Genomic DNA, 22,180 nt, shown 5'->3' with positions numbered 1-22,180 from the left:
CTGAGTTTAGAGTCTGAGGAGTTTGTTAAGCATGCATCCAATTACCCCCCCACCCCACAGGCAGAGATGGCCTTATTGACCATAGATGGAGAAGCGTGACACACGGTTATATTCTGACAGCCAATAGATAAAGTGATCAGAATTTTAGAGGATATGCCTGGTGACACCACTGATCTAAGTAACCTACACAAACGCCTACTTTGTTGAATTTAGAGGGAGGGTGAGACCATGGCCCAGTATGTGAATGCTTTGCAGGAAGTAATTGTCCATATCACCAAGAAGACACAGGAAGAATACCGAATCCTGTGACTAATAGATGAGGTGCTGAGGGATCAACTTGTTGTGGGCCTGAGAGACCCTTACTTGAGACAGGTCTTCAAGGAATTCCTACGATCCAACCAAAATATGAGCTTTCTGTAGGTCAGGGCGGAGGCGACAGTATAAGATCAAGACATGAGCAAAGAAAATACCCTTGAAATACATAGTAGTTGATTCATGCTGTGCCAGTGCACATTAGACCCCAGAATTGTAAACAGTAGGATGACTCAAAAAACTGAGAGAAAAAAGAGGACCCTGAGTCCAGAGCTACAAACAAAGTGAAAAACTTTATTGAGGCAACAATAGGGAACAGGACAATAGATGAAGGAGTTAAAAATGTATAGTACACAGACAAGTGTTAAGCGATAGCCAGATGCAAACAAAAATCCTGTGCAGCAATAACAAATGACTACAATGGGTGAATAGAATAGCTGGCATTGTACACTAAACACAGGGCAAGACACATATGTGCAAAGAGTAAAAAAGAGTCACTCTAATATATGATAACAGTCATAATGAGAGGAGTGTTGTAACACTCCCAATAATACAAAGAGATCAATCAAAGAGAGACAATATTGCACATTTGCCCAGTTAAGAGGTTATAGAGGTCAAAACATACCCATTAGACAGTCTCAGGAAAATGCTGGCATCCAGGAGAAACCCCAATGTGCATTTCACTGTAAAACCCGCTTCCTCAGGGGGCGTGGCTTAACAGATTACACTACCCAGTCAAATACCTGGTTGTCCAAGGTCACATGGGTGTAGGGAGCCAACCGCAGCCAAATTGGCTGCATCTGCGCTGTGGAACAGAGACCATACCTCCACCCCCACTGATCCAGCAGAAAGTGACACTGCAGTGGGGACGGCTGCAGTGTCACTTTCTGCTGGATCAGTGGGGGTGGAGGTATGGTCTCTGTTCCACAGCGCAGATGCAGCCAATTTGGCTGCGGTTGGCTCCCTACACTCATGTGACCTTGGACAACCAGGTATTTGACTGGGCAGTGTAATCTGTTAAGCCACGCCCCCTGAGGAAGCGGGTTTTACCGTGAAATGCACATTGGGGTTTCTCCTGGATGCCAGCATTTTCCTGAGACTGTCTAATGGGTATGTTTTGACCTCTATAACCTCTTAACTGGGCAAATGTGCAATATTGTCTCTCTTTAATTGATCTCTTTGTATTATTGGGAGTGTTACAACACTCCTCTCATTATGACTGTTATCATGTATTAGAGTGACTCTTTTTGTTCTCTGCACACATGTGTTTTGCCCTGTGTTTAGTGTACAATGCCAGCTACTCTATTCACCCATTGTAGTCATTTGTTATTGCTGCACAGGATTTTTGTTTGCATCTGGCTATCTCTTAACACTTGTCTGTGTACTATGCATTTTTAACTCCTTCATCTATTGTCCTGTTCCCTATTGTTGCCTCAATAAAGTTTTTCACTTTGTTTGTAGCTCTGGACTCAGGGTCCTCTTTTTTCTATAAGATCAAGACATGCCTGTCCTGACGAATATGATCCTGAGCCAGGAAGTGAACATCTCTGAATCAAATACAGAACCGATCAGGGCCTGAAAATTATGACAGGAGATCCAGGACAGAAGAGAATTTAGCAGTATTAGGGCAACCCCGACCAACACCATGATGCTTCACCCTGTGGCACGGTATGAGAAGTCAAAGCTAGCATATCTTCCAACCCATTGTGTGGGAGAACATAGTGTGGAATGACAGAAGGGAACACATCTCCTGGAACTTCCCAACTAGGGAGAGAAGGCGGATGGGGTGTCTGTTAACCCTAGAACGCATGACCATAAAAATCTACACTTTCACATACCTGGGGCCTTTTAGGCCCGTGTGCAAATAACATGGAATAACTCAAACAAAAATAATTTTCAAAGTTTATTTGAAAATTGCAAAGTAAGGATGCATTCCCACTAGCGCTGGTGTCTGCCAGGAGGAGATCTGTAATGGATCTGACCTCCTGGTGACCCCAGCTAAGGCTGGCGGAATCCCGGCATTCCAGCAGCCTTAGCTGGAGTTACCAAGAGATCAGATCCATTACGGATCACCTCCTGGCAGACCCCAGCGCCAGTGGGAACACAGCCTAAGATGTGAATAATTCAAAACATTACTATGTGCAAAAAAAAACAATAGAGTAACTGAACGGGCTTAAAACGCCCAATATACGCATTCGATATAACTCTTTATAATAATGTTTTTTTGTCTAAAAGTTTTTTATATAAAAGTTGCAGTAAACATGCTGCAGGAATATCTCTTTTCAAAGGTTCCTTTTCTACTTTACTAATGACCGCAACAACTGACAGGACGAGTTCTCTTGTCATCAAAACGAAGGCTTCTCCGAATATCCTCAAATCTATTGACTGACACTGTAGCTTTGTAATGTGGATCTGAAAAAGGGTTCATAAAGAGTTCTCTGATAGGAACATCGCATGATTTTGTACTCCCTGCCAGAAGAGTAAGGCCAATATAAGCATACAGTTCCTCTTTTGTTATATTTTTCCATGGTTTTTTTCTTCCTGAAGCGATACGTTTTCCTTCTAAGTTAGTACACAAAACTACCTCATCTACAATATCATCTGAAAAAAATTTACAGAACATATCTCTTTTGGACAAGAATTGTGGAATTCCTACAGTTCCTTGAGCAACTCTTACAATATTATGTGATGGGGTTCGTCCAAGAACCTCAGCAGTACTGTTCCAAAAAACATTAGTTTTGGATGTTCTATTTGTATGTTCTGCTGGATCCATTACTTCTTCATCATCTGAAGAATCACTGGACGATGAAGTAGAGACAATAGCTGGTGGTATGTACTCTTCATCAGACAAAGAAAGTTCACTGTCTTCATCACTATCAAAAATGATTGCTTCGATTTCTTGGTCAGTCAAACCCCTGGATGTAGACTGTGCCATTGTAACCTTAGAAGTCAGTAAACTAAGATGAAAAAAAAAAAAGATTACTATCAGGGTTGTACACTCTTTGTTAGTGTGTGTGCTAAGGGTAAAATGCAGACCCCTCCTCTCACCTTCAGCAGGTTCCCATTTCTTTTAGGTGCAGTAGAAGCTTTTGGATTTTTGGAACTCAGAAAGTTTCTTTTTCAAGAAACAAGAAAGCTGACTCCTTCCTCCAAAGTCTCTTCAGCAAGTAGCACACAATGAACAGTGTTCAGGACCTATAATGATGTCAGAGACACATGACGTTGTGAGGGAGCCTCCTTCCCAAGATCACATGACCATGTAGTCAGGCAGAATTCCCACTCTTCAAAGCAACAGCAGAGTCATAAAGACTGAGTCAAAGTCTTCCCCAGCAACAGTGAAGACAAAAAGACTTAGGATCACATGTAAACCTAGTTCGGGCCTAAAAGGCACCAGGTATGTGAATATGGGGTATTCACAAAAAAGAGATGTTATACCGAAATGCCTGTAACATAAAAATAAATGAACAACTGGAAATGACAAACAACTATATACCTGAGGAATACCTAGAGTTTCAAAATTCTAACTAAAGTAATCTTGCAGAAAATAGAAAACAATTAACAGGGCGGGCCTGCGAGGCCCCAGGTATGCGTTCTACGGTTAAACTAACACACCCCACAGTCGAAGAGCACACTGTGTGGCTCCACACCCCTGAAAAAGGAGATAAAGACTCTGAAGACTTTGCTTCTGAAATACATAGTACCTTGTCCAAATTTAACGGACAACACATCCACTGTTATGGACACAGGGTCACAGGTGACCACTTTGCCAGAAGAAAACTTTCATTGTCATTTCACAGACGTCGCCCGCTCCAGAAAGTAACCAACCATTCAACTAGTGGCTGTCAACCAGCTGCTTACTCCCCACCTGCCAGAGTAGTATGGATGTGTGGGAAAGATCTGGGCAGAAAGGTCTCGGAGGGGGGCCCATAATGACTCTGGGGATGAATGTCTTGAAAAAAGTGGGGCAATACCTGGTTGATGGATGATGAAGCAATAACAGACAGTGTAAGTCGATGCCATGTGAGCAAGAGAGTGTTCCGACAGCTTGCACGTGTCAGCCAAATTCAGAGGTTACCAAATGCTGCCCAGCACCTCGGCAAAGTGGTGGGAGCCCTGGAAGCTACAGTAACCTCACCAAAAGGACTGACTGTACTCACCATACCAGAATGGGCTCATGTGTCATTGGATAGAGTGGAAGTACAAACTGAATACACAGAAGGGAAAGAAGCAACTCTGGAATTGCTGTTTACCCACACCTTAGCTACCATGCAAAGTGTACCCGTGTGCTGTATCAAACTAACCCCCTGGAAGGAAGTGGCTTGAGTGTACGAATTGCTGGAAGATTTTAAAAGGTCCAATACGATATAATGGATGTCATGCCTCGGGATTCAATCCGGCGGTTCGATGCTCTGATGTTGTCTGTCCACTGACTCATAGCAGGTTCTATCGCTGTCGAGATGCTGATTACCTTTTTCTTAGTTCAGACAATAGAAGTTATTCCCAGCTCATCCAGTCTGTCATCTTTAGGAGATCCGCTCACTGTCAGAAAGCCGCACAGAATTGAGATGGGAGAGGTAGACCCATGATTAGTGTTGAGCATTCCGATACTGCAAATATCGGGTATCGGCCGATATTCACGGTATCGGAATTCCGATACTGAGTTCCGATACTTTTAGCATATCGAATACCGGAATCGGAAGTTCCCATAATGCTATGAGCCAGTTTGATTTGATTCGGCCAATGAGGAATCCTAAGAAGTGTGGGCACATCCTGTTAGGCATGTAGGCATGTTAACTAATGGCATGGCTGTGATTGGCTGCTGAAATGATGTCATGATGCACTATAAAAGCCGCCGCCACCATTTTGGGCTCACTCTGCTGTGAATTCAGTTAGGGACAGAAACGCTGCTCTTCTGACTCTGAGGTACAGTTAGAGATAGCGATTTTCTATATTGTGCTTTACCCAGGCTACTTTAGCAACCCCTGTGTGAAGCTTTCTTTTGCCTTGCAGCGCTGTTCACAGCTGTCTGCAAGGTCTGTGTGTGTGAGTGCAGCTCACGGTGTAGTGTGTTCTGCAGCCACCTCTGGTTGTAGGCCGCTCAGCGTGCGTCACTGCCTCATACGTATTTTTTTTTATTGCTGCTCATTTTTACTGATTTCTCCTATTAGTGTGCATCCATCTGTATCCATCTACATTGGTTGCAAACACTATATAGGAGTAGATAGCCTTTCTGCAGCCTTTCAGTGCTAGTGCACAGTTCTCTGCACTGTTCACGGCTGTCTGTGAGGTCTCTGTGTGTGAGTGCAGCTCACGCTGTAGTGTGTTCTGCAGCCACCTCTGGTTGTAGTCCGCTCAGCGTGCATCACTGCCTCATACATTGTCCTTTTTTGCTGTAGTGCTGCTTATTTTTCCTGAATTTTTACTGATTTCTCCTATTAGTGTGCTTCCATCCGTATCCAGCTAGATTGGTTGCAAACACTATATAGGAGTAGATAGTAGAGCCTTTTTGCTGGCTTGTGCCCTGCATCCCCAGCCAGATTAGTATTAGCCTATTTTTTGGAGCCTCATCTATTGCATTGTAGGTTACCTTCCTGCATTGTAATAGCTCCAAAAAGTTTGTGATACTATCGCTTTTACATCTTTGGTCACATCCTTTTTGTTTTTTTGAAAAAAAAACATGTAAATAAAGTTCACAAAACACTCCACTTTACAGTTGTGTAGGCCACATTAGCTCATATTAAAGTGTAGTCCACACACTTTATAAAATTAGTGTTTCTTATACCTGTTAGCAGCTGTTCAGGAATAAGCACACTAAGCCCTTAGTACTTTCCTGCCTATCTTTATCAGTCTACCAAGATGAAGAAGGCAGGGAGTAAGGCACGTGGTCGTGGGCGTGGAGTTTCAGCAGGGAGAGGATGTGGGGATTCTGTGCCTGCTGCTGGCACCAGTGACTCAGCATCCCCCAGTTTTAACAGGGAACAGTCCTTTATGCGCAGCTTTGTAGGAGCTCGCCGTATCCCACTGCTGCGGGAGGAACAAATTTAAGCCGTTGTCGGATGGATGGCAGCTAACGCATCGACTTCAATTACTTCCACATCCTCTCAGGTCCAGAGCACTGAAGAGCAATCATCTGTCTCTTCACCACCTACCAAATTGCCCAGGCAGTCAGAGAGCCCTGGACAGGAGCCATCTCATTCTCTACTTCTGCTCTCTGAATCTGTTGGCTTGGAAAGAGGGGGCCAGCCAAGCAGCATTCTAGAATGTGAAGAAGAGGGAGTATGCAGTGATGCACAACAGCTTTGTCTCTCTGAATCTGAAGAGGCGGGTGGGCCAGTGCCTATGGTCATCTGATGATGAGACTCAGGTGCCACTTTCTGGTGCGTACTGTGCTGGCAAGACTACCCAGGAGAAGCAGGTGTTTGAAGAGGGTAGTGTAGATGATGAGGTCCTTGACCCATCATGGCGTGAGGAACAGGAAGGTGGTGGGAGCAGCTCTGAGGAAGAGATTCCCCGAACGGCCAAGACAGGAAGGAGAGGGAGGGGGCAGACTTGATTGCCTGTAGCCTCCACTTCGGCACCCATTAGGAGCATTCCTATCCCAAAACGGGCGCTCCCAGAACTTGCAGTGGTCCTTTTTTGACACAGTTGCAGATGACATTTGCTTTGTCAAATGCAAGCTGTGTCATCAGAAAGTCAAAAGAGGGAAAAGTGTCAGCAACCTCAATACCACAAATATGTGGAAACGTGCGGACCAAGCACATGGTGGAGTTACAAAGACAAACTGAAGACGTAGGCCAACCTACAGCACCACCTACCACCTCTTCAGCTCGTGTTGTAGCCTCTTCCTCCAGCTCACACACAGCTGGTTCGGCTTCCTCAAAGGATCGCCATGGAAGAACCTCTGGCACTGTTGTACAGAGACCCAGTGTAATTCCACCCACAGCACCACGTTCCTTGTCATCCTCACACTCCCAGGCCACTCTACAGCCATCGGTAGCACAGGCATGGGAGAAAAGGCGGCCATACTCGGCAAACCATCCCCGAGCACAGGCTCTGAATGCTGGCATTGCAAAACTATTGGCCCTTGAAATGCTCTCATTCAGGCTGGTGGAGACTGACACCTTCCGTAACTTCATGGCATTGGCAGTCCCACAATACACCATGCCCAGCCGCTTTTATTTCAGCAGGCAAGCCGTCCCTGCCCTGCAAAAGCATGTGGAGGGAAAAATTAAACATGCACTACTAAACGCTGTCAGTAGCAAGGTCCACCTGACCACCGATGCGTGGACCAGTAACCATGGACAGGGAAGATACTTTTCCCTCACTGCCCATTGGGTAAATGTTGTGGAGCCGGGTACAGATCTTGACAGTGGCACTGTACATGTCCTGCCAACTCCAAGGATTGCAGGAATCCAGTCTGTACACATTGACTCCTCCTCATACTCCTGTTCCTCAGAATCAGCGCTGTAGGAGCCGACACGGTCTACCTCCACATGGACCCGTGAACGCTTACCTGTTACGACCGATATGAGCACAACCGTGGCCAAACATCAACAGGCTGTACTGAAATTAATTTCTTTGGGGAATCAAAGCCACACAGCGCAGGAGCTCTGGAATGCCATCAAGCAGGAGAGCGACGTGTGGTTTGTGCCAGCGAATCTCCAGCCAGGCTTGGTAATGTGTGACAATGGCCGAAATCTGGTGGCAGCTCTGGGCCTAGGCAACCTCACTCACATCCCATGTCTGGCACATGTGCTCAACTTGGTCGTGCAGAGTTTTTTGAGGGACTATCCGGAACTTGATGCACTGCTGCACAAGGTCCGCATAGAGTGCGCTCACTTGTGGCGTTCCAGCATGGCAAGATCGCGCATTGCAGCTCTGCAGCACCGATTCCGCCTTCCGGAACATCGCATCATATGTGACCTACCCACCAGGTGGAATTCAACGTTACATATGTTGGAGCGGTTGTGTGAGCAGCAGGCAGCAGTAATGGAGTACCAGCTGCATCATGCGCAAACAAGTCGCACTGCGCGCCGTTCACATTTCACCACCACTGAGTGGGCCTCTATGAAGGACATCTGCCACGTTTTGCGCGCCTTCGATGATTCCACGTGGATGGCGAGTGCAGATGATGCACTAGTCAGCATGACTGTCCCCCTTATCTGCCTGCTTCAAAAAACACTGCAAGCAATAAGGGAGGAGGTTTTGGAAGAGGTGGAGGATGAGGAGTCACAAATGCCATCTGCTTCTGTACAGTCTGCGCAACGTGGTTCCTCACAAAGGCCTAGGCAAGGGGCACTTTGTGAGGAGGATGAGGAGGAGTCAATGGAGGAGGAAGACATCTCTCCAGAGGAGGGAGGTACACAATGCTCTAGTAGTCAGTATGTAGAGCGAGGGTGGAGTGATGCAGAGCAGGCAGAGATGACGCCTCAAGCTGGGGACAGCGTTTCTTGGCCAGTTGGGAGTCTGCAGCACATGGTTGATTTCATGCTGCAGTGCCTGAGAAACGACCGCCGCATCGCCCACATTTTCAACACGGCTGATTATTGGGTGTACACCCTCCTAGATCCTCGCTACCGGGACAACTTACAAAGCCTCATAACACCGTTGAACTGTGAACTGGGAGCGTAAAATGCGGGAGTACCAAGACACACTGGTGCATTCCATCATGTTCTCCATTCCACCAGAGAGCAGTGCTGCTAGTGCTTTACAAAGCAGCTCTGTGATTCGAGGCAGTGGAGGAAGCTCTGCACAAAGAGGGAGCAGAGGCAGCGCCTCAGCACAAGGCAAGACCAGTATGGCCCAAATGTGGCAAAGTTTTGTGTGCCCGCCACAAATGTCTACACCATCACAGACGGCTCCAGTCAGCAGGAGGCAACGTTTCCGTCAGATGGTGACAGACTACATGTCTTGCCCTCTCAGTGTACTCCCAGACAGCTCTTCCCCCTTCAAGTTTTGGGTCTCTAAGCTGGATACATGGCCAGAGCTTAGCCAGTATGCATTGGAGGTGCTGGCTTGCCCTGCTGCTAGTTTATTATCGGAACGCGTCTTTAGTGCCGCAGGTGGTGTACTAACAGACCGTCGCACTCGACTATCCTGATAACGTTTACCAGCTTACTTTTCTGAAAATGAACAAGGCCTGGATCTCGCCGGAATTTGCCAGTCCTCTTCCAGAGTAAATAATTGGTTGGCAACAGTATCCAGATCTCCTGTTGTGTTCATGTTTCTACCACCTGAACTGTAATCCCTGGGCTCCAACACCGCCAGTTGTTGTTCAGAAGTGCCGTCTGCACAGAGAAAAACACTAGCTCCTGTGTTAGTGGGGTTCAGTAACGCCAGCTGCTCCCCTGCTGTGTGTCCGGCAATATCTCCTGCTCCCTCCACATTCACACTACAACTGATTTTAAACTTGCTCCAATTAGGCCTCAGCCTACTCCATGATTGACCCTGGGCTCCAACACCGCCAGTTGCTGCTCAGAAGTGCCATCTGCACAGAGAAAAACACTAGCTCCTGTGTTAGTGGGGTTCAGTAACGTCAGCTGCTCCCCTGCTGTGTGTCCGGCAATTTCTCCTGCTCTGTCCACATTCACACTACTACTGATTTTAAATTTGCTCCAATTAGGCCTCTGGCTCCACTCTGTCTCTAGTATATACCCTGGGCTCCAACACCACCACTACTATATGTTGACTGTGCAGAGGGCACTTCTGAGCAGCAACTGGCGGTGTTGGAGCCCAGGATCAATAGTACAAACAGAGTGGAGACAGAGGCCTAATTGGAGCAAGTTTAAAATCTGTAGTTGTGTGAGTGTGGACAGAGCAGGAGAAATTGCTGGACACACAGCTGGGGATCAGCTGACATTACTGAACCCCAATAACACTGGAGCAAGTGTTGACTGTGCAGACGGCACTTCTGAGCAGCAACTGGCAGTCTTAGAGCCCAGGGTAAATACTAGAAACAGAGTGGAGCCAGAGGCCTAATTGGGGCAAGTTTAAAATCAGTAGTAGTCTACAACAGATATTAATCTTGATCCAATTAGGCCTCTGGCTCCAGTCTGTTTGTACTATTATCCCTGGGCTCCAACACTGCCAGTTGCTACTTAGAAGTGCCGTCTGCACAGTCACCATATGCTCCAGTGTTATTGGGGTTCAGTAATGTCAGCTGATCCCCAGCTGTGTGTCCAGCAATTTCTCCTGCTCTGTCCACACTCACACAACTACAGATTTTAAACTTACTCCAATTAGGCCTCTGTCTCCACTCTGTACTATAGATCCTGGGCTCCAACACCGCCAGTTGCTGCTCAGAAGTGCCGTCTGCACAGTCAACATATACTCCAGTGTTATTGGGGTTCAGTAATGTCAGCTGATCCCCAGCTGTGTGTCCGGCAATTTCTCCTGCTCTGTCCACACTCACACAACTACAGATTTTAAACTTGCTCCAATTAGGCCTCTGTCTCCACTCTGTTTGTAGTATTTACCCTGGGTTCCAGCACTGCCAGCTGGTTCCCGGTAGTGTCTTTGGAACGGGTACTCCCTCCAGCCCAGCCTGGTTCCAGCACGCCAGCTGGTAGTGTCAACGTCACTTTGCCTCCAAAACTTTGTCCTGTCGTGTTGCGGTTTGGTTAGCTGACTCTATGGTACCTGCAGTTTAGGTGCTTCCTATGTGGGCTGCGGGATCTGGCAATAAAGGCTGGTTCCGTAGTGCCAATAGGACAAGCACCCCCTGTAGGACTGTGGGTTTCGGTAACTGCGGCCGGCTCGCGGCCTTGCAACTTTGTTTTTCATGGGTACCTTCTGCTACCCATCCGGGTTCCAGTACCGTCAGCTGGTTCTCGGCAGTGACTTTGGCTTAGGTGCCTCCTTTTTGGTATCCGAGTTCCAGCAACGTCTGCTGGTCCTTGGTAGTGCTTTCTAGCACAGGTACCTCCTGCTTAGTAGCCGGGTTCCAGTACCATCAGCTGGTCCTTGGTAGTGCCATTGGCTCTTGTTCCTTCTGCTGCCCCTCCGGGTTCCAGCACCGTCATCTGGTTCTCGGCAGTGTCTTTGGCACGGGTACTCCCTCCTGCCCAGCCTGGTTCCAGCACGCCAGCTGTTTCCAGGTAGTGTCAACGTCACTTTGCCTCCAAAACTTTGTTCTGTCGTGTTGTGGTCAGGTTAGCCGACTCTATGGTGCCTGCAGTTTAGGTGCTTCCTATGTGGGCTGTGGGATCTGGCAATAAAGGCTGGTTCGTAGTGCCAATAGGACATGCACCCCCTGTAGGACTGTGGGTTTCGGTAAGTGCGGCCTGCTCGTGGCCTTGCAACTTTGTTTTCCATGGGTACCTTTTGCTACCCATCCGGGTTCCAGTACCATCAGCTGGTTCTCAGCAGTGACTTTGGCTTAGGTGCCTCCTTTTCGGTATCCGAGTTCCAGCAATGTCTGCTGGTCATTGGTAGTGCTTTCTAGCACCGGTACCTCCTGCTTAGTAACCGGGTTCCAGTACCATCAGCTGGTCTTCGGTTGTGCCATTGGCTCTTGTTCCTTCTGCTGCCCCTCCGGGTTCCAGCACCGTCAGCTGGTCCTCGGTAGTTCCATTGGCTCTTTTAGCTTCTGCTACCCATCCGGGTTCCAGTACCATCAGCTGGTTCTCGGCAGTGCCTTTGGCTTAGGTGCCTCCTTCTCAGTATCCGAGTTCCAGCAACGTCTGCTGGTCCTTGGTAGTGCTTTCTGGCACAGGTACCTCCTGCTTAGTAACCTAGTTCCAGTACCATCAGCTGGTCCTCGGTAGTGCCATTGGCTCTTGTTCCTTCTGCTGCCCCTCTGGGTTCCAGCACCGTCAGCTGGTTCTTGGCAGTGTCTTTGGCACGGGTACTTCCTCCTGCCCAGCCTGGTTCCAGCTCGCCAGCTGTTTCCGGGTAGTGTCAACGTCACTTTGCCACCAATACGTTGTCCTGTCGTGTTGCGGTCGGGTTAGCCGACTCTATGGTGCCTGCAGTTTGGGTGCTTCCTATGTGGGCTGCGGGATCTGGCAATAAAGACTGGTTCCGTAATGCCAATAGGACAAGCACCCCCTGTAGGACTGTGGGTTTCGGTAACTGTGGCCGGCTCGCGGCCTTGCAACTTTGTTTTTCATGGGTACCTTCTGCTACCCATCCGGGTTCCAGTACCGTCAGGTGGTTCTCGGCAGTGCCTTTGGCTTAGGTGCCTCCTTCTTGGTATCCGAGTTCCAGCAACGTCTGCTGGTCCTTGGTAGTGCTTTCTGGCACAGGTACCTCCTGCTTAGTAACCGTGTTCCAGCACCGTCAGCTGGTCCTCGGTAGTTCCATTGGCTCTTGTAGCTTCTGCTACCCCTCCGGTTTCCAGCACCGTCAGCAGGTTCTTGGCAGTGCCTTTGGCTTAGGTGCCTCCATCTCGGTATCCGAGTTCCAGCAACGTCTGCTGGTCCTTGGTAGTGCTTTCTGGCACAGGTACCTCCTGCTTAGTAACCGTGTTCCAGCACAGTCAGCTGGTCCTCGGTAGTGCCATTGGCTCTAGTTCCTTCTGCTGCCCCTCCGGGTTCCAGCACAGTCAGCTGGTCCTCGGTAGTTCCATTGGCTCTTGTAGCTTCTGCTAACCATCCAGGTTCCAGTACCATCATCTGGTTCTCAGAAGTGCCTTTGGCTTAGGTGCCACCTTCTCGGTATCCAAGTTCCAGCAACGTCTGCTGGTCCTTGGTGGTGCTTTCTAGCACAGGTACCTCCTGCTTGGTAACCGGGCTCCAGTACCATCAGCTGGTCCTTGGTAGTGCCATTGGCTCTTGTTCCTTCTGCTGCCCCTCCGGGTTCCAGCACCGTCAGCTGGTTCTCAGCAGTGCCTTTTGGCTTAGGTGCCTCCATCTCGGTATCTGAGTTCCAGCAACGTCTGCTGGTCCGAGGTAGTGCTTTCTAGCACAGGTACCTCCTGCTTAGTAACCGGGTTCCAGTACCATCAGCTGGTCCTCGTTAGTGCCATTGGCTCTTGTTCTTTCTGCTACCCATCCAGGATCCAGCACCGTCAGCTGGTTCTCGGCAGTTCCTCAGCCTTCTTGTACCTCCTGCTACATTTCCAAGTTCAAGTTTTTTTAAATGGTTTTTGTGTAATCACTCTGGATCTCACTGACGACGACCCTGAAGACGACGACCCTGAAGACCACCCCAAAGAAGACCAAAAAGATGACCCTGAAGAAGATGACCAAGAGGACAAAGAACATGAAGACAACCATCAAGATGCAGAACAACAAGAGACAGAAGACCAAGAAGCAGAAGAACAAAAAGCAGAAGAACATTAAGCATAAGACTAAAAATCAGAGCAAAAGATATTAGCTAAATTATAAGCAGAAGAAGACTAAGCATTGTATGGGGGTGAGTCTGTTCCTCCTCGTGGTGCCCCTGGAAAATGCCTGCTGCTGCAGGCCAAACTGAACGCGGACAAATCCTGTTGTAAATCTTTTGTGACAGGCAGAACGGAAGGTGTAATCTTCAAACTTTTATAGATAACAACTACAGGAATGCCTGTCACAAATAAGAATATGATGAAGAAGAAGATGAAGAAGTAGAATATGAAGAAGAATAATAGTTGAATAAGAAGAATATGAAGAATGTAAAAAAAAAGAATAATAGGAAGAAGGTGAAGAAGAAGATGAATAAGGTGAAGAAGAAGTTGATGAAAAAGATGCTACTGCTGCTGAGGATCATAAAGGAGAAAGTGTGGGAGAAGTGAAAAAGAAGGTGAAGAGCATGGAAGTAGTGAAACATACATATCTGACAAAATATAAAAAAGGTTAACATAGTCAATATCTTTGTAACTCCGAACGTCTTAAAAAAAAAAATTATTCCTGCTATTCCATTTGATTGGGCTAAACCTCTATGCCTTTAATGTCTCCTCCACCTCCCCCAATACATTCTACATAATTATTAGATGTTTTTCTTCATGTAGAATTAATCTACAAGGAAAGAAAGGGTTTATTTTAATTCCGATATTTCTGTCCCATTGACTTGCATTGGTTTCCTGTATCGGAATCGGCGACATCCGATACTTTTTGGGTATCGGTCCGATCCAATACGATCCGATATTTCATGATATCGGAAGGTATCGCTCAACACTACCCATGATGCAGTAGCCACAGGAAACCACAAATAATTCCAGTGGATTTTTCCTACTTGGCAATTAAAATCCATTTTATTATATCTTTAAAATATTACAGACAACGCGTTTGGAACTTCTTAGATCTTCTTCTAGGTCGAAATGCATTATAAAGATGATATAATAAAATGGATTTTAATTGCCAAGTAGGAAAAATCTACTGGAGTTATTTGCTGTTTCCTGTGGCTTTTTATTTGTTCATCCCCTTCAGACAGCAGGAGTTTTTCATTTGCTATCTAGCTTGTCCTATCCCTTTGCAGGTGCTACTATTTAAACCTTTCCCTTGTTGGTATTTCTGCTGGTGATAGTCTTTAGTGGATTCTGCTTGGAGTCCTAGTTCTACTGCTGAGTATCTAGGCTTAGACTAGCCAGATAAGTTTACTGTTGGAGTTTCCTTCTGGTGCTGCACTCTACCTCGGTTCCTTAACAGGTACATGATGCACTTGATTGCCTTTCAGGGAGCAAGGTCCGAGTTGTCTTCTCTAGTTTTGCTCTCTGGGCTTTCACAGGTCATGCGGAAACCGCTAGGTGATTGCATTTCTGTCTGAACAGGAACCGGGTCGAGAAATTTTACAGTTTTTTCTTGGCTAGATCATTCACTGTCATTTGTATGACGACGTGTACATAAAATTATCACCAGCCCATCGCATTTTTTTAAGTGCTGAGATGTTTTTAAGGCCGTAATGGATGGCTTGGCCACGCAGTTACAGTTAGTATCCTTAGAGCTGGTGGCTATAAAAACAGCAACAAAAACCCCAGCAACAGCATCCTTCACCGTTGCTGAGGGTTTGGCCCTTTCAAAATTTCTTCCTGAATCTAAGGTAAAATTGCCAGATTACTTTGACAGGTACCAAAGGAAGTTTTTGATTTTTTTTTCATCATGTAAGCTGTATTGTCATGATCCATTTTTGGATTTGTGGCAGCTCTGGTTCCACTCACATTAAAACTTTTTTATTTTCAGGACAGCGGGGGTTAAATGCAGTTTTTCCCCACTGGAGAGCTGGTGTTACTGCAGTGCTGCTGGGTCAGCTGATGTTGCTGGTGACCACTCCCACATCCTTTAAAAGGTCACCTGATGCATCAGCTGACTGTAGGTGATACAGCTCCTCTTTGGAGACCATCCTTTACAGAAGCAGGTCTCTGGTGTTCAGCCAAGTCTGGTGTATGGAGTCCTGTTGCTGTGCTATCTGTGGTGTGGAGTTACGCAGTGGTGTGCATAAGCTAAGTGTTGTATTATTGTTACCTTGTCCCTTTTGTGTCTATCACTTCCCCCTGTGTGTTTTATCTGCAGAAGTGAGGCTAGCGTTCCTTGCCGGCCAGTGGACTAGCCAGGGCAGATCTACGTGACAAATAGGGACGAGGTATCCTGACGTCGGCAGGGGGAAGGACCTGCATAGGGTGTTAGGTGAGAACAGAGACAGGCCCAGAGTGGAGGTTAGGAGGTGAACATGTGGCGCCCCTGAGGATTCAGTTGCCACGGAGGTACTGCACCTCCTCCTGAGGTGTGGTACCCCACCATCCAGGTAAGTTGGAGGCTCCTGATCACGATCCAACACTTGCATCCCACACAACACAGTAGTTCAGCAAAGCCACATTGCGGATCCCTGCTTGGAGTGTAGCAGAGCACCTTTGGTGTCTCCCTGCTTGGAACACGAAATGTGCTGGGAGGCGGGTGGAGTTAGAATACATAAAAGAGCGGGAAGGTTTAGGAGTGAGTCAGTTTCAGTTGAGTTCAGGAGAGTGAGTAGAGAAGATCCCTGGGAGAGGGATGGAGGAAGGAGGTGCTGCAGCAGATCTCAGTGACCTGGGTCTGCTGGCATGGGAAAGGAGAAAGACATTGAACAGAAACCTGATCTTCCATAAGAAGGAGAGACTAGTACGGAACGTAGGAGTAAAAGAGAACAGAGGACGTGGGTTAGGAGAGAACCCTGCCTAGAAGTTCTAAGCGCAAGGCCGGGGCCTGGTCCCTGAGGTTGTATGGATACTAATGGTCCTGCAGCAGACACCAGTGGAGTAGTGAGCTGTAAATGCACTACTCCCTTCTAAGACTTGGGGGCACAACAGCAACTTGGATAGTGAGCCGGGACTCAGGAGTAAGGAGTCCCCGAAGCAGGCTACATCTGTCTGCCGTACAAGTATAGTTCTTGGGAACATTTGTCAGGAGGAACTCCAGTGTAACTCAGTACTAGGAGAACTTCACACCAAAGGCGCTATAAGAGGAGACGTTCAGAAAGGCACATGTTGGCGGAGTGTTGGAAGGGAGCACTCCATCGGACCTGGAGGTTGACTGGGTCCCTGACCCGGAAGACACAGCACGGAGGCAGGCACTTGTGTGTACTACGGACTGTGAGTAAAGCTTTGGAACTACATGCCCTGGTGTCCTCCAATTATTCCTGCGCTAACACACCCTGTACCACTACATCGGGGTACCAGCTTCTACACCGCCTGTGCCTCTCCTCTACCCATATATCTACACTGCCCTTGGACTACAGCTCCACCTGTGGGGAGCTTCACCATCTTGGCTGCACCACACCACCAGTCCCAGAGGATCTGCATGCAGCGTCGGCTTTACATCTCAATTGCCGAACACCACAGGTGGCGTCACGAACTATTCATTTAATCAACTACATTGCACCATTCAATCTCCCCCCATTACTTGGGCGCCCAGGGCCACGGACCGGGTCACCGCTGCTGTGACACATCCTGCTGACACCGGCCCGGTACCGAATACCCCACGGCCCTGGGAGGGCGACCCAAACGTCCTTGATTCCCTATTGTCAGGGGCTTCCTCTCCCCTATTCCATCGGCGTTGTGTTGTTGTGCCATTCAGCAACATTATTCATAACCTATCGACATATAGGATATATTCCTCTCATTCATTCTGATATCCTTGATTAAGTTTATGCAGCCTCAGATGTCCTGTTTACAACTGCTGTTATACAACATAATACCGGGGAATACCTTAAAGGGAGACTCACCCTCTTTTCAGAAGTGCCCTATACTGACACTCTTACTATTAAGGTAAATATTCCTCTGGTCTCTTCGTCTTGAAACTCTTGTGTTCTTTCTTTCCAGAGACCATTGTATATATTTTTGTATAATATGAAATATGTATTTTTCATACTTCTTGCACCGTTTTTGTATATTTTATTCTGGTCGTTTTTTGTCAATTTTATTTAGGTTATTATGTTCCAGCATATGTCCATTCCCAGTCTTCATTAGCTGTATATTTTGTTTCATGCTTTTCTTTTTTTGTTTTCTCTATTGCATGTGATATAGCTGATGTATTGTCTCGCTCGTCTTGTAGTAAATCCCATGAGTAAGATCTGGGAAGATCGAAACGTTGGGAAGTTCTACTGAATGTATATATACTGCAATATACTGCAATAGAAATTCTGGCACCTTTTGTCAAGACTGGATATTTTGAATAAAATCACTTATTTTTTTGCAAAGTACCAAAATTTTGTGTGCGGTGGATCGTATCTCTTATGTCAATTCAGAAGTTGGGCAGTGAAGACATCCTGGAATGACCTGGCTCTACGCAGCCAGTTTTGTTAGTGACTTTCTAGTGAGATTAGAGACATGATAGTTTACAGCCCTTCCCCGATGTCACTCGAGAAGGCAATGTCATTCGCTTCAGTATAGACAGATGTCTGAGGGATAAAGATCCTTTTAAGCTGTGTAAGTTACTTCCTCCTACCCCTTGGAAGACACAGGCAAACCTATGTAAATCGGTGCTTTCCGAGGTCCCAATGAGGGAGATAAATTGGGAGTACCTACTTGTTTTGTTTGTACTGTGGTCATTCTGGTCACATTATGAGTCAATGCTTCAAATATAAAATAGAATTTCTTGAAGAAAACTTTAAGGTGTAATTTGGATTTTCTATCATTATTTCATCTGTAACTACCAGCCTCCAGTCCAGGGAATAAAGGGCGTTGCTGCAGCCGATCGATTAAACCAATGCTTCATTCAGAGTTGTGCCTGAATAGGTGTATCACTCATTAATAACAGCACTTTACCAGCTAATCCATCTTAGGAGCATATTTTTTATCTTTTATCTGTTGTCAGAGATGGACAGCAGCATTTAAGAGGTTAACCTCATTCAGCTCCACTCGCAGCTTTTAGAGGCAGTTGATGGCTGAATACTTCAGCCATCGTCAGCAGGGAAAGATGTGGGCTCGGCATGTGAGCCCGCATCAAAGTCAGGGGCACAATATCTGATGTAAATGTATGTTACGTACGCAGGTAGTGCACCTGGTTAGTGGACCCAATGTGCCACAGGGCTAGGCTTGCCCAGGAGGGCTTAGATAAATGACAATCTGATGCTCACTGGAGCTCCTGATGATGGAGTCAGGCTTAAGCTGCAGGTAGCCATCAGGTACAACTCCTAGGCAGTCCCTGACACTGCAGCTGTTGACCCCAGGGGTCAGGTATGCAGTCAGTGACACGAACTCGGGCTCCGCTCAATAGGTTTTAGATCCTTGGGTAGAATGGTTACTGACATGGAGTCTCAGACAGGGCTGAATTGAAGATTGATAGGACAGTCTGGATACACGGAATATTCAAATAGGTGCATGTTCAGAACACCCAGGTCTCTGACACTGGTTCTGGTACTGCTGGAGGGTTCTCAGGGTTCAGAACTAGCTACACAAGTACCAGGAACTTCGGATTCAGGACTGGCCACACAAGGACCAAGGAATATGGTTCAGGACTGGCCATGCATGGACCAGGGACTCAGGTTCCGGACTATGGACACACCAGGACCAGGTGACCCAACAACTCACTAGAAGTGCCACTAACATACTAATGAAACACGTTTCTTTGGCACCTCTCTATTGGGCAGGGTGCCTTTTTAGCGAGATTCCTCCTAGCTATTGGTTGGGAGCCATCTTGCAGGTGTGTACACTGGCCCTTTAAAAACAGGGCAGTGCGCGAGCGCGCACTAAGCGAGCCGACGAGAAACAGGAAGCAGGGAGAATGCTGAGGGACACATAGCACCGCCGGGGAGGTGAGTATGTTGGCAGCTCTGTATAGAGGGGGAAGGGGAGCCATGTGGGGACACCAGCAGTGGTGTTACAATGTACTGTATATCATATGTTGTGAAGGGGTTAAAGGCATTTTCCACTTTAAAAAATGTGGACCATTTCTTTTTAAGGTAAAATAAGAAGATCAGATAGTTCTCACCTACTTGGGTCCAATGCCGACTCTCGACCTCTGTTTCGGCCTTAGTGTTCCGTCTTCAGCAGTGAAGGCACATTGACAGCACGCATCACTACTATATCAAATTACTGAGCTCAGCAGCGTGTGTCACATACTTTGTCTGCAGGCTGCATTAGTTATGTGAGCTGTAGACGTGACATCACCGCTGCAGCTACAATATTGGAACCAGAGATGTGGCTGAGAGCCAGTGCATAAACCCGGCAAGGGTAAGTAGTATCTGAGTTTGTTCTTTTACATTACAGAAAACATTTGGGGTCTACTCTTCTACAAATGGAAAATGTGTTTATATATCAAAAACTAATCAGTATGGACATTATATAAACATAATTCAACTGGAAGGGGGCATGTTATGATTGGGTCACCGAGGAGGAAAGCAAGACCAAGCTAAGCCACAGAAAACCAGAGAGGTTGGTAACTAAGCAGATTATAGGCCCCTGATCCTATCCACACAACTAGCAGTAGCCGTGGAGTGTACCTACGATGATTCTAGATGCCGCAACACACCCGGAGAACTAAATAAGCCTAAAGCAAGAAAGGGGAAATATAAACTGCCCCAGAGCAGTCTCCAAAGGAATAGCCAGCCCCCAAACATATATTATCAGTGAGAAAAGATGAAAACACAAATGCAGGTAGGAAAATAGACTGAGCAAATGATGGGGCCCACACTAACTAGACAGGACAGGAAAGGAAAGACACTGTCTGCAATCACGCAAAAAACCCTGCAAAAAATGCCCAACACGTCTAATAGAAAAATACTGAAGTCACTAGACTTCACCCACTATATCAGCACTCTGGCATATTCTGAGAGCAGAGCAAAAAAGAGGCCAATCTAGTAAGGGACAAAAACAAACTGGCACAAGCAGTAACATAAGGATGGAAATTCAGCACAGCCCCAGCCGGGGCTGGCTGACCACACAAAACTGAATAGACAAAACCAAATAAAATGGGAAAAATAGCAAAAGAACACTTAACTTGAGCATGCAGGGACTGAGCTGGAACTAAGACCCCAGGAGGCAGGAAAAAATCACCAGCAGGGATGGAGGGAGTCGGCTGTCTTAAATCCAGTCAAAAACTCCAGATGTCCAATCGTCCTCCTCATTATCAGGTGGCAGGCCTCTGTTAATTAGATCAGCTCCATTACCTCCTGTAACCACTAGAGGGAGCCCGGAAAGAGAACTCGCGACCCCTCTGTCAATATAACCAGCTCCACTACCTTCAGTAGTAACCAAAGGTAGGCCAGAAAGTGAATTCACAACAGGGGCAAGTGCATTTTTGCATTCAATAAGCATGTGTATAAAACCTTTATCAAATATCTGCACATGCTTCTCTTTTAATACACAGTCCATAATAAATTCCATAAGTATATCATTTTGATTTCAATTGATGAATGTAAGCAAAAAAACTAATTAGAAAACAAAGAAATACCTGGTCAGGTTTGCCATAGGGTATAGAATACTTTGCACCATTAACTGGGTGAATCATCCGTGCATACATTGGAATGCCTTTGATCACAATCTACAAATTGAAAGAAACAATTATATAATTAATAAAATCTTGTTTAAGATCTTGAGACAGCCATTGGACAATGCTTTATTTACTGTGTACCAGTTGCTTCCGATCACTTTTAAGCAGTAATGTATGTGTACATCAGGAATAACACTTTCTGTCCATTACTAGATTGGTACACTATATTTTTAGTAGTGTTCCCCTGTGCAGACTTTCTCTCTAATTTTCAGTTGTCCTAGCTAGTGGATGGAAACTAGCTGCAGTGATATCTCCCATAAATAATAATAATCCCACAGACATAAGTGATTTTTTTATTCTGTGACAGCAGTACTAAGCCATATTGGCAAGACATGAAGTGTTGATTTGAACAAGATAATTTTTAGCTTTTACTGAATGAGTTCAGAATGCAGGGGGAGGAGAAGAAGCTTATAATCAATGGTGTACCACTGATGGAGGCAGACCACATGACCACAAGTGCCCGTGTTTTGGCCTGGAGCTAAACCAGGCATCGCCCCCCTCCCACCCCACATCACAATATCAACAGCAGATGACTCCCAATTTCACCATTCAGCCTGTATATCTGAGTCTCAGCACTGCAGGAACAATGATATCTATAGATATTGTGGACACCAAGGGAACCTCTACCATATTTTCTGGGGTTGTTCAAAAATCAAAAACCTCTGGCTTCAAGTCACACAGCACATTAACCTCATTGCTAAGGACTTCACAATTACACCCGAAAGAGCACTTCTTTCATTAGACATGGAACAATTTGATGATTCGGTAAGACACATTATCATACACATCCTCTTAGTGACCAAGACCATGTTAGCACAATGGTGGAAGAAAGCCGAGGTTCCCAAGTTTTCAGACATACTTGACAAGATAGGCCAACACAGCGATTTAGAACGCAGATTTGCGATTAACAACAATCACATTCACAAATACTCAAAAAAAAGGAAGACCTGGAACAATAAATTTCATATCAAATAGACTTAACAAGA

General features: G+C 46.5%; 1 protein-coding gene across 2 annotated transcripts in view; it reads right to left on the bottom strand.

Moving 5' to 3' along the window:
* The window catches only part of KMO (kynurenine 3-monooxygenase), a 509,384-nt gene that overhangs the window by 333,047 nt on the left and 154,157 nt on the right, over positions 1-22,180 (bottom strand). For both annotated transcript variants that reach the window (XM_073585735.1, XM_073585736.1), the window contains exon 4: positions 21,096-21,185. In XM_073585735.1, coding sequence (XP_073441836.1) covers positions 21,096-21,185 — 90 coding nt within the window. The remainder of the gene's footprint in view (positions 1-21,095; positions 21,186-22,180) is intronic.

Source organism: Dendrobates tinctorius, unplaced genomic scaffold (assembly GCF_039654945.1).
Source record: "Dendrobates tinctorius isolate UK_male_01 unplaced genomic scaffold, ASM3965494v1 ptg000087l, whole genome shotgun sequence".
Taxonomy (NCBI): domain Eukaryota; kingdom Metazoa; phylum Chordata; class Amphibia; order Anura; family Dendrobatidae; genus Dendrobates; species Dendrobates tinctorius.
This window is presented reverse-complemented; position numbering and strand designations above follow the sequence as displayed.